Source organism: Ursus americanus, chromosome 28 (genome assembly GCF_024610735.1).
Source record: "Ursus americanus isolate L20-20 chromosome 28, mUrsAme1.1.p, whole genome shotgun sequence".
In the NCBI taxonomy this organism is placed as follows: Eukaryota; Metazoa; Chordata; class Mammalia; order Carnivora; family Ursidae; genus Ursus; species Ursus americanus.
The window spans coordinates 31440030-31453440 of NC_142154.1; the positions used below are offsets into that span (position 1 = coordinate 31440030).

At 36.6% G+C, this 13411-nt stretch overlaps 1 protein-coding gene across 9 annotated transcripts in view; it reads left to right on the top strand.

Annotated features, from left to right (window-relative positions):
• The window catches only part of MYO9A (myosin IXA), a 282647-nt gene that overhangs the window by 168385 nt on the left and 100851 nt on the right, over positions 1-13411 (top strand). For all 9 annotated transcript variants that reach the window (XM_045795282.2, XM_087856814.1, XM_045795281.2 and 6 more), the window contains 7 exons: positions 534-614; positions 3057-3167; positions 4440-4562; positions 6164-6313; positions 7827-8146; positions 8736-10340; positions 13306-13405. In XM_045795282.2, the coding sequence (XP_045651238.2) occupies positions 534-614; positions 3057-3167; positions 4440-4562; positions 6164-6313; positions 7827-8146; positions 8736-10340; positions 13306-13405 (2490 nt within the window). The remainder of the gene's footprint in view (positions 1-533; positions 615-3056; positions 3168-4439; positions 4563-6163; positions 6314-7826; positions 8147-8735; positions 10341-13305; positions 13406-13411) is intronic.

Below are 13411 nucleotides of genomic sequence, written 5' to 3' on the forward strand. Positions count from 1 at the left end.
AGATAAAAACAGAAATCAATGAAATTGAAAACAAAAATAATAGAGAAAAATCAACAAAACCAAAAAGCTGGTTCTTTGAAAAATAAAATTATAAACCTCTACTAGACTAATCAGAAAAAAAAAGAGGTAAAGTACAAATTAACCGTATCAGGAAAGAAAGAGGGGACATCGCCTACATGAACACTGAAAGTGGGGAAATACTAGCTAGTGGATACCCTACTGGAGATTTTCAACGTTGTTCTAGGAACGTATGAGTTTGAATACATTGTTTTATGAAATGTGAAGAAAAAAGTGAAAATTTATATCTGCAATATTTACTGTTGCTTAACTATGAGCTTTAAGATTAAACTACCATCCTTCTTCTTAATTTAATCAGTATGGGAATATACACGATTCACTTTTGAGAAAGAAAGCTGTTTCTGTGTATACCATTGTTTCAGCATAGTTTGGCAACATTATTGTTTGTATTTATAAATTATTTCCTGCCAGTTTGGAATGGGAGAAAATGCTAATTATATTGCTTTGTATTGCAGGCCTCATTAAGCAAGCTGATGGAGACACTTGGTCAGGCAGAACCTTATTTTGTAAAATGCATTCGCTCTAATGCTGAAAAGGTAAAAATGTCCTGTAAATGAGAGCTTCTAGCTCTGCTTACCTCAAATCAGGCTTTACATTTTTTTTAAGGAGAGTAAGTAGAGGGGAAGAGCTATCTATAATCTTTTTAAGGAAAACAGTGTTCTGTATTTTCTGTAGATACCCTTCTAATTTCTGTACTTACCTGCCTTTTTGATATTTATATAGCCTTGATTTAATGTTTCCTAAGAATCTGAGAAGCAAATACGTAATGAAATTCCATCATAAAAAAGAGTTCTATGCAACTTTTGTTACCCCGAGATTTAATCGTATTTGCATATAAGCTGTCATTCTTAAAGAATTTGCTTAGCATTTTTTATGTTTAGAGCTTTTTGTCTCTGCTAAATAAGGAAGGTACTGTGGACGTTCTTGATTCCTTCCTGTTTTTTATGATAGGTCTCCTATTTAGAGCTTTGTAAAATATATCTAATAAGTATAAACATTTGTCATATTTCTTTATGTTCATCAAAGGAAAAAATAGTTCCCAGCCTGAACACCAAAATGTATAGTTCTATAGTACTGTAAATATATAGCATGAATTATGCCCAGCTTTCTTAATTTTTAGGAAGCAGTCTTCAGCTCTGCAGTTTACAAACTTTGTGAACTTACCGTTTCTGTGGCTTTTATATTTTCATCTTTGTAAAAATATACTATAATTAGGGGAACCTGGGTGGCTCAGTCGTTAAGCGTCTGCCTTTGGCTCAGGGCGTGATCCCGGGGTTCCAGGATCGAGCCCCGCATCGGGCTCCCTGCTCCGCTGGGAGCCTGCTTCTTCCTCTCCCACTCCCCCTCTTTGTGTTCCCTTTCTCACTGGCTGTCTCACTGGCTGTCTCTCTGTCAAATAAATAAAATCTTTTTTTTTAAAAAAAGGAATATACTATAATTATAGGACCAGCCTAAATAGTGTGTTGGTGTAGTATATACATGGGTCAATACCTGCAAAGTACTTAGAATGTTCCTGGCCCATACTAATTATTTAGCAAATGTTAGCTATTCTTTTAGAGTAACAAAAATGGAAACCTTTTTATTTACAGTTAAATAGAAGTTTGAGTCCTGTTAATGGAGACCTTGGTATACAGAAAGTTTAACAGTTAATGAAGTATTTCAGGGCATAGAATAAGTACTAAATAAACTGACTGCTATTAGTACTATTTTTTTATTTTTATTTTTTAAAGATTTTATTTATTTGAGAGAAAGAGAGAGAACACAAACAGGGAGGAGGGGCAGCGAGAGAGGGAAAAGCAGGCTCTCCGCTGAGCAGGAAGCCCTATGTAGGGCTTAGTCCCAGGACTCCAGGCTCATGACCTGAGCTGAAGGCAGACACTTAACTGACTGAGCCACCCAGGTGTCCTGACTGCTATTACTATGTAACATAAGTTGCCCATTTGATTTTTTTTGCTTGATAGCTGGTATGTCCCATCTCTTTGCAGGAAAATGTTTGGGATTGCCTTAGGGGGTTATTGAAAATAGTATTTCAGAACAGGGAGAAATATCAGAAGTTCCAAATATATCTTTGGAATATCTAAAAACATGCCTACTGAGATACCTACAAGTGACAGGGTGTTGTGACTGGTGATGAATGACTACCTCCCGTTAGCTTCTTCCTCATCAGTGCCTAGGCAGTGAGATCAGTTCTTAGGGACTATAGCAATTTTTTGTTTTTCAGTGTGTCCTACCAGTATCATCAGCAAAAAGCGTTTAGGGAAATAAGGTACTCTCTCTCTCTCTCTCTCTTTTTTTTAAAGATTTATTTATTTGAAAGCAAGAGAGAGTGGGGGGGTTAGGGGCAGAGGGGGGGAGAGAGAGAATCTCAACCAGACTCCCTGCTGAGTGCAGAGCTGGATGCAGGGCTTGATCTCATGACCCTGAGATCATGACTTGAGCTGAATCTAAGAGTTGGATCCTTAACCCTCAGAGCCACCCAGGTGCCACAGGAGATAAGGTACTCTTAAGCTTGTACTAGTCATTGAAAGAAGAATCTGTCAGCTCTCAGTAAACCAAGGCAACTGGTAGAGTGGGGTAGGTGGTTTCTGAGTGAGATTATAAAGAAAATCTTAATTAAAAACAAAAATACAGACCCTCTTGATTATATATAAGTAGGTTATAGATTTCTATAGTGGCTAGACTATGTGGCCTCCTCCTGTGGACAACTACATTTCTTTTTAGCTTTGAAGGATCTCTCCCTCTGCAACTACAGAAGCCTGGAAGCTTGGTTTCTCCTTTTTCCCTAGTGTCAGGCAATTAGAACTTTTCTGAAGCTACCAGCTGGGGAGGTAAGATTTCCTGTCGCCTCTGCTGTGTCTTAACCAGAAAATCTCCAGTCAATTTTTAGATATTCAAAAGTTAACCATACTTACAAGAGAAACATTAATTTGTATATTTCTTAGTCTGGATTAATCTTTTTTCCATTTGCTTTGTTTTAGCTGCCGTTAAGATTCAACGATGCCTTGGTACTTCGACAGCTTCGGTATACTGGGATGCTGGAGACAGTTCGAATTCGCCAATCCGGATACAGCTGCAAATATTCTTTCCAGGTTGTGCTTTTATAGTGATATTTAAATGTATATACACTTAAGTAAGTTATTCCTGTGTCTTGCTTATTTTTTATTTGGGACTCACTTGTTAATTTCTCCTGTTTTTTCATTTTCTTTCCATCTTTTGTATACAGAATTGAAGAGGGGTAGAGAGTACTTACTTATTGAATGGCAACAGTCTTTTTTTTTTTTTTTTTTTAATATTTATTTATTTATTTGACAGAGAGAGACAGCCAGCGAGAGAGGGAACACAAGCAGGGGGAGTGGGAGAGGAAGAAGCAGGCTTCTCCTAAGCCTAGAGGAGAAGCCTGATGTGGGGCTTGATCCCAGATCGCTGGCATCACGCCCTGAGCCGAAGGCAGATGCTTAACGACTGCGCCACCCAGGCGCCCCGAATGGCAACAGTCTTATTAAACTTGTGTTATGATAAAATTCCAGTTCCTGGCTATTCTCATTTGATCTGAATGTTTGCTAATACTAAGTTTACTTACAACACAGTAGTTCTTTCTACTGATTACTCCAGTAATTGAAATAGTTCAATCAGAACTGTCTGTTCAAAAGATTCCATTTAGTTTTCTGTAAAGTTATCTCAGCAAGATTTTCTTTCATAGTAAGCTGCCACCAAGGCTTGCTATTGCTGCTATGGGTATAGAAATTATGTTGAAGATTTTCAGCAGCTGAGCAAGTTCTTTGCTATTTCTGGGAGGGAAAGCTTCATTCTCAGTTATAGCCTGACACCTTTGCATATTTTTCTGCTAAAAATTTCAGTTATTAAATAACTTTTTATTTGGTCATTAATACAGCTTTCTCAAAAGGGATTACTAGTTTCTGCTTTTTTCTTCTTCCGTTCCCCTTGGATAACAAAATATGTAGAATTCACTATCTTCTCTCCACCCCCATTTTATAAATTAACTGCTTTGTAATTTTTTAAATTAAGAAGTAGGGGTGCCTGGGTGGCACAGCAGTTAAGTGTCTGCCTTCGGCTCAGGGCGTGATCCCGGCGTTCTGGGATCGAGCCCCACATCAGGGCTCCTCCGCTATGAGCCTGCTTCTTCCTTTCCCACTCCCCCTTCTTGTGTTCCCTCTCTTGCTAGCTGTCTCTATCTCTGTCGAATATAAATAAAATCTTTAAAAAAAAAAAAAGTAATTTCTTGGTTTCAGTCCATTTAAAAGATGAGGAAAGGATCAATAAAAGGATAATTAGCTAGTTTAGGGCCGTGTTTACATGTAATCTTCTTACGATTTTACAACAATTTTCTTTTCATTTTGTAGGATTTTGTGAGCCACTTCCACGTACTTCTTCCCCGAAATATTGTTCCATCCAGATTTAACATTCAGGATTTCTTCAGGAAAATAAATCTTAATTCAGATAATTATCAGGTTGGAAAATCCATGGTAAGTATAATATATACATATAGTCCTTGTCAAATTTGAGTGCATTTTTATATTTAAATGATAATAGCAATCTTTGTCCATAAGAACATTTATGAAAAAGTTAGTGTACCAGATATCATAAGGAAATTGCTTAGGCCAAGATTTTTACTTAATGTAGTCAGTATTAACCAAAGAGCTTCTGGCCAGTGCTCTAGTACTGCCTATAGTTTTAACTGCCTAGAAATAATCTCTTCCCAGGTATTCTACTGTAATCTTCAACTTACCCAGTAGGGGATCTTACCCAGATTCCCCTACTGTCCTTCATTTATCAACTGTTCTTTTTCTCTGTCATTCTTCTTCTAGGTTCTTAGGCTAAAAACTGTAATGATATTTGGCCTACACGTCACTTTAATCCTTTTACAAAGTTTTATTTCTTTTTTCCTCACAAATGATTCTCACATCTCTCCCTTTTTCTTCATTCCTACTGCTTGCATTTTAGTCTGTTCCTTAGCACCCACTTATATTTCTCTTACAGTAAACAGATCTTTCATCTGGTTCCAGTCTGTTTGTCGTTCTGTTTAACTCTACCCATAGTATCAAAATCATCATCTTAATATACCTCTTTTTTTATGTTGGCTTCCTGCTTAATAGTAATCCCATGATAACCTCCTTATTAAATTCAAACATCTTTCTCTTCAAGAACTCCATACCATGACTTCACACCATTTAATATCTTCTTTATGAAGATTAATTGTTCTGTTGACCCCTGTATATACTGCCATGTACATTTATTATTATTTCCAACTCCTTGTTCTGCTCAGGTAGACACCTGTCTTTTGCCTTTATAGTTCGCTGTTTTCCAGTATAGATACCGTTTTTACGTATCTAATATTTATCTCTTCTTTTTTTTAATAGTTTTAAATTTTTGACAGACGTGGGAGGTAATGGATATGTTAATTAGTTTGCGGTGATTCCTTCACAGTGGTTACATATGTCAAAATAACCCATTGTACACCTTAAATATATATAGTTGTTTCTGTCTACCTGCTCTTAATGGTAAAGTGCAAATCCTATTTCCAGAGGGTCTATGTCTAAGTTATATTAGTTATATTTGTTTCCCCTATATCCCCAAAGATTTATTAATGGAATGAAAGAGTAAATAAACTGATTAATAGCCTTGGGTAGCAAGAAACATTTGATGCCTACTGGGTTTCAAAAAGACTGTTATTATTGGCTTATTCATATTATCATCAAACTTCAAGATCTGTGGTTTTCAACTTTTTTCCCCCACCCTAACATCCTTGAAAATAGGAAAGATGACATGTTACCAGTGGTACATTGGCTCATGATGACGGTGAATTTCCCAAGGGAATAATATTTCACAATCTCTGAGACTGCGAATTTTATATTCATGTTCATTTTTCCATTTCCCCTTCTGTATTCTAATGTCTCTTAATTTGAGAATGACTTCTTTGGATAAATGGGTAGAAATATTCATCAGTACTGCTTTTCATGTCTACCATTGTATTCTTCTCTAAAGCTTATCACATAAAGGATGATTCATGAAATAAATTTCTCATTTCCTCTTAAGCTGTATTCCACGTCTTTCTTCCTTTTGGTAGGTGTTCCTGAAGGAGCAGGAACGACAGCACCTACAAGATCTGCTTCACCAAGAGGTGCTCCGCAGAATCATATTGTTGCAGCGATGGTTCAGGGTTCTGCTGTGTAGGCAGCATTTCCTCCGTCTGAGACAGGCATCCATCATTATCCAGGTTGGAAGCAAAAGTATCCTCACATGAGATTTGCTAGTTTATTTGGCCTTTATTTTAGTAACTAGAATTTTACTGTGAAACATTTGAATAAGAATATAAACTTCTTCAGAGATGAGAATGTGTCCTAGTCATCTTTTTTAAACATTTATTTATTTATTTATTAGAGAGAGAGAGAGAGAGAGGGAACGCACAGGGGGAAGGGCAGCAGGAGAGGGAGAGAGAGAATGTCAAGCAGATTCCCTGCTGAGTGTGAAGCCTGACACAGCACTTCATCTCATGACCATGAAATCATGACCTGAATTGAAACCAAGAGTCAGATGCTTAGCCGACTGAGCCACCTAAGCGCCACTGCTATTCATTTTTGAAATGATCGTAGCACCCAACAGATTACCTATTATAATAGTTATATAATAATAGACTATTGATAAATATTGATGGAATTGAATTTCAATTAAATTGAATTTATAGCTATAATGTCTTACCAAGGTATGATCGGGGCAAAAGAGTTATGTGCCTTAATTTTTGTTGACGTATTTTTATTTGATAGTTTCCTGAGTATGTTTGAGAGTTATATATACACTGTTGTTGCTCTGTACTCATCTTGGGTAATAGGTATCTTATTTCTTATTTTTCTGTTTTATTTTCTCCCTCATTGATTTTTATGAGGACTGTTCTCCTCCGTAGGCCCTTTTTTGTTTATACAAGAAAAATCTTTAGAATCTTAATCTTTGAAATGTGTGCCTCTTGATCTTAAACCCATTAATATTGGCAAACTGTAGCATGAGAAGATAATGTAATTTGTTAAAGCATCAAAAAAATTTTTTTTCATTTGGGAAACTACATTTTGATCAGTGACCAAATAGCTTTAAAGTGAGTTCTGAGCAAGCAATTTTTTCCTTGCTTATAACCTGTATTATATCATTTCAACTGTTCTGTATTAGTTTTGCCCACAGATAGCAAGCATCCTGAAGTCAGGAATAACGTGCTGTAATTTTTATTTCTCCATCCCACAATGTTCAGCACAGAGCTGGGCATATAATTGCTCAATTTCTTTCTTTTTTTTAAAGCATCAAAAAAAAATTTTTTTTAAAGATTTTATTTATTTATTTGACAGAGAGAGACAGCCAGCGAGAGAGGGAACACAAGCAGGGGGAGTGGGAGAGGAAGAAGCAGGCTCCCATCGGAGAAGCCTGATGTGGGGCTCGATCCCAGAACACTGGGATCACGCCATGAGCCAAAGGCAGACGCTTAACGACTGAGCCACCCAGGCACCCCATAAAGCATCAAAAATTTTTAAATTATTTTAAGTTCTGTAATTAACTTCATTGAGGTTATATTTTCTAAAATAGTTGTTTTAGCCAAGCATATCTGGAAAAGAAAAACTTTTTTTTTCCTACTTTAATCATGCACAGTTTAACTCTTTAGCCTCTTATCCTTAATTGTGACATCATAATTCTTTTTTTCTGTGAAAATATGGTATAAAGTAAAACAGTTTTTATTTTTTTCCCCACAGCGATTCTGGAAGAATTACCTGAATCAGAAGCAAGTCAGAAATGTAGCTGTGCAGAAAGATGCTTTAGTTATGGCTAGTGCGGCCACTCTTCTCCAGGCTTCCTGGCGCGCTCACTGGGAGAGGCAACGGTATTTGGAGCTCCGGACTGCAGCCATCATCATCCAGCAGAGATGGAAGGAACATTATAGACGGAGACACGTGGCTGCTGTCTGCATTCAGGCAAGATGGAAAGGCTATAGGGAAAGTAAGAGGTATCAAGAACAAAGGAACAAAATTATCCTTTTGCAATCAATATGTAGAGGATTCAGAGCAAGACAAAGGTAATCTTTGTTGCTATGATAATTTCTCCTTCTCTCTTCCCAAGTGTTTTGTTTATATCTCTGCTTTAACACTTGCCTAACTTCTATTAGAATTGGTTATGTATGTTTTGTCTTCTCCACTAGGCTGTGATACTCCTAGCTGTTTTAACCCACATTGTGTGGTCTATAATAGAAGCCAAATAGATGTTTATTGAATTAAATTGGATTGAAAACCTACATGGTCTGTGGTTACAACTGCCAAGAGTTAACTTTTACATTCGGTTGAGTCTTTAAAAATTGGCAGTATTCAGTTGTTTCTATCTTTAGAAACTTTAATTTCATTTTAAAGTTTATCTTAAAAGATATTTTTTAGATGAGAGCTTTACTTCTGAGTTAATTTATGTTTTGACTAGAGTGCCCTATTAGAAATAATGCACTTAATAAAATATCATCTCACTCATAGAAATGTAATTATGAAATGTGCATCCAAGTTAGCTTAAGAAGAAAAATCTGAAACTTTCCATTTATTTCTTAAATTCTCAGTAAAATGTATTCTCTCCAGTAGTAACTAGAAGATATCTCTAACCCATTTTTCCCTGTTTTTATATAGATTTAAAGTTTTAAAAGAACAAAGACTGAAAGAAGCAAAACTAGAACTTGGATTGGCAAATACTGAGCCATCTGGAGCTCTGGAAATTCAGGGTTCAGACCCTTCAGAATGGGAGGATTGTTCCTTTGACAACAGAGTAAAAGCTATAGAGGAATGTAAATCTGTGATAGAGAGTAATCGAATTAGCCAGGAAAGTTCAATGGACTGCTTGAAAGAGTCCCCAAACAAGCGACAGGAGAGAGCCAGAAGCCAAAGTGGTGTAGACTTGCAGGAAGAAGTGATTGTAAGAGAGAGACCTAAGTCCTTGGAGGATCTCCACCAGAAAAAAGTAGGTCGGGCCAAAAGAGAAAGTCGGAGAATGAGAGAACTAGAGCAAGCTATATTTAGTTTAGAATTGTTGAAAGTTCGTTCTCTTGGTGGCATGTCTCCTTCGGAGGAACGTAGATGGTCTACAGAACTGATACCTGAAGGCCTTCAGTCTCTACAGGGTACACCTGACAGTGAGAGCTCTCAAGGAAGCTTGGAACTTCTGAGTTGTGAGGAAAGCCAAAAGAGCAAACTGGAGTCCATAATTTTAGATGAAGGAGACTTGCAGTTTCAATCACCTAAAATATCTAGCAGTCCAAAATTTGATTCACAGAACAATGCCCTCAGTGCCTCAAGTGAGACTAACTATACATTGATTGAAAAGGGGGCACCCTCTGACTCAGTGCATTTGAAGAATGGGACTACGAAGGAAAAACTGGTTTGCAGTTCTGAATCTATTACCTGTAAGCCACAGCTGAGGGACCCCTTTATTTCAAATAGTTTGCCTACATTTTTTTATATTCCTCAACAAGACCCACTGAAAACAAGTTCCCAACTAGATACAAGTATCCAGAGAAACAAGCTATTAGAAAGTGAAGAAACACTTTCAACTCTTACTTTGGATATCAACAGGGAATCCAGAAAGTACCACTTCCCAGGAGAAAATCAAGTTGTTACATCATTGAATACAGATTCTTCTAATACTGTGCTGAAGAAGTTAGAAAAGCTAAACATTGAGAAGGAAGAAAGGCAAAAGCAGTTGCAGCAACAGAATGAAAAAGAGATGATGGAACAGATTCGTCAGCAAACAGATATTTTAGAGAAGGAGCGTAAAGCCTTCAAGACAATTGAAAAGCCAAGAACTGGGGAGTCCTTCCTGGCACCATCTTTCCATCCATCAGAGCAAAGAGTAGAGAGGCCATCCTCTCTTCTCATTCTGAATACCCCAAATAAGGAAGAACCCAATGTAGTAGGGCCTCCATCAGTAACTGTAAAAGATGTAGCTCTTCGTCCAAGAGACAGTCCTTCTGCTCACCTACCCCGGAAGGACCGACCTGTCACCTTGTTCTTTGAGAGGAAAGGAGGCCCATGCCAATCTGCTACTACCAAGGAATTATCCAAGACAGACAGAATGTGCACCCAACTGAATGTAGCCTGTAAACTTTCTAATAATCGTATTTCAAAAAGAGAACACCATAGACCAACTCAGTCTTATCGCCACAAATCTGATGAGCCTTCCAGAGATGGAACTACTAGGGCTATTTTCTTCACGCCAAAGGATAATATGAGTATTTCCCTGTAAGTGAAATGCTTATTTATTTTATGTATAAATGGGAAACTTTTTGGAGAATTTTGTTAAGGTGCCTTAATCTACCTCAGCTATTTGTATGGGTGCTACTGAAATTAGCCATTTTCTCTGTGTAAAAAAAAAAATCCTTAATTGTTGACTCTAGCAGGTACCTGAAATTGAATATAATTATACCATAGAAATCTTTGACTAAGCACAGAGTTTTTTGGTTCCTCCTCATTAAGTGAGAAAGCATTTGTGAAGGGCAGTACAGTGCCTGTAAACAGCAGGCATTCAGCAAATGCTGGTTGCCCTAGATCTCTCAGGTGTGGCAAGTCCAACCTTGTTAGTGTCAGTCTTTAAAGTTAATGTACTTTGTCCCTGTGATTAGCCTATTTATGGTCTTCATTAAGTACTTTATACTTTTTTTGTGTTGTAAAAAAACACAAAAAGAATGCAATTTACCATCTTAACCATTCTTAATTGTACAGGACAAGTGTTAACTGTAGACACATTGTTGTGCGCTGGATCTCTAGAACTTTTTCATATTGCAAAAGAAACTCTGATTACCCATTGAACAGCTACTCTCCTTTCCCCTTACTCCAAGCTCCTGGCAACCACCATTCTACTTTCTAAGAGTTTGACTACTTAAGTAGATGGCTCATATAAGTGGAAGTTCTTTATACTTTTAAATTTTCTTAACTAGTGGTCACCATGAGAAAAGCCCTTTTTAGGTGGAACATAAAAACAAAGATGATAAAATTTAAGACATTTGTATTAAGTCTTTGTATATAGTGGATTCTTTTAGTTCTTGTGGGAGAATGTCAGTGTTTAAGTAAAAAGAGGGTATGTATATCTTAGGGATAAAAAAAGTTAAATTTCCCATTTACTGTGAAAATAACCTTTTCTCTCTTATCATAGCTTGAGCTTTTAATCTTTCAGTCTTTAAAATTATGTACATACTTTATAGACCTTTTGTAAGTACAAGGAAGAGATCATTGATATTTTTCCGTCAGGGATTTTTGTATGGTATTATGAAATGCAGTTGGACTAAATGACAGTTTGAGGTCCTATACTTGCCCATTAACCTAGAGATTGCCCCAAAGTTCACAGACCTTGTGTAGCATATATAAGCCCATCACAGTGTTAAAAACATTATTTCCTGTCATTCTGATTAAGTTTAGTGATGTGAGGTGTGTGTGTGTGTGTGTGTGTGTGTGTAGGATCCATGAATGTGTTCTGTAGAAGGCTTACTTATCGATTTCAAAAACATTAATCATTCTCGTGAGTTCTTGTAAGCTCCTTTTATCATTTTCAAAGATAAACAGTCTTAAGGCTACTTGATCTAGTTTGCTTTACTTCATTAAGATCTACTTATCTTCAAAATGATTATATATTAGGTTGTTTTATGTGAAAGCTTACGTAGCATTCATACTTCAAATCTTGTTACATTTTATAGAATCATAAATGTTGGTGTTTCTCAATTATTTTGTCCAGTTCCCACATATTATAGATGAGATCACTGAGGCCCACAGAGGTGAAATGACTTGTTCAAGGTGACATACTGAGAAATAGCTGGGAATAGAACTTGAGTTTCATGATTAGGAATCACTGTTGAGTTTCATGATTAGGAAGTAAGGTTGGTGTTCTTACTATGCCATAGATGAGTGCATAGTGGTCTTCAACTGGTTAATGAAGGAGAACAAAAAGGAAATCATGGAGAAATCTAAAGAAAATGCTGTGAGTTTAAAGTTGGCTAGGGTTGTCAGGTGCTGTCAAAGGTCCTGTTAATTGTTTCCCTCTTTTGAGAACAAAGCAAAGACCAATAGGCTCAACTGTGGCAAAAGAGATTTTAATAAAAGGGAATCTTTTAGGAGAGCCTAGGATTGCTAGATTTAATCATACATTGGTCAAAAAGGGAAATCTCTGAGAAGCCTGTAGCTAGGAAAGATTGCCATCTATTTAGGTTTGTTTTAGGATTCGTTGCATAGGGCAAAGGACAAGATAACCTCTTACAACCCTAGGTCTTCATTTGTAAAAATTAAATGGAAAATTTTGAATGATAGAGCAATTAGTCTGCCAACTTGTATTATAAGTTAGTGTCTACTTTAAACCCAGCACTATGCTAGAAGATAAGGTATGAGTCTCAGTGAGCTTATAGTTCTGCTAAGGAGAGATTAGCAATATGTTGTTGATAAATTTTAAGACTCATGGTACTGAGTAAATATAGGTAATTGGGGCCATGAAAGTTCTGGGTTCTATTCAGATTTTCATCAGATATCCATTTCAACAAAGAATTTAATGATAAAGTAGTCACATTGTGTGGTTATTCAAGCAAAATTAAGTTTTCACAAGGTAACACTTCTGTATGGCATAACTCCATTAACTTGATAACAATTTGTTATCCTGCTAGTGTTGATTTTGTTCCGTATAACAAAGTTTTAAAACTAAGATAGTAGATGGAAGCTGCAGAGAGGTTTCAGAAAGAAAATTTGCTAACCAATAGGAACCATCTCAGTATAAAACAAAGTAATGGGATCTATATCATTTGATAGTTACTTATCAGGTATTTTATAATGATTAGAATAAAAGGTCCTTCTAAAACTAATTCTAAAGATTTGGGGATATAGCGTTTTCCCTTATCATCAAATCCCTTCCTTTTCTTGAGCTATTTCTGCTGCTGCTATTCTTAAACATATGTCGTAGTGGAATATACCCAGTGATTATCAGGGACAGACCTCTAGTAATCCAGTCACATATGTCAATTCTTGATAATACTGTTAATTATGTAATATGTAAGTAGAAAAAAATTGATATGTTGTTTTGGGAATTGAATAAGATCTGGAAATATTTATGTAATTTGCTAGAATTCTTTGACTTGGCTTGTTAGGCTATATTTCATGCTGTACTTTAAGACTGCTGCCATGGGATATCTGCTAGGAATTGAATTGTAATCCTGTTGTTTATTATCCTAAGTGTCAACAAGGAAGCCTTAAACAGTGGAAATCCTCAACTCCGTAAACAAGATGAACCAACTTGGAAACCTGTGAAGTTAACTGGGCCGGGCCAAGGAGAGGTAAGT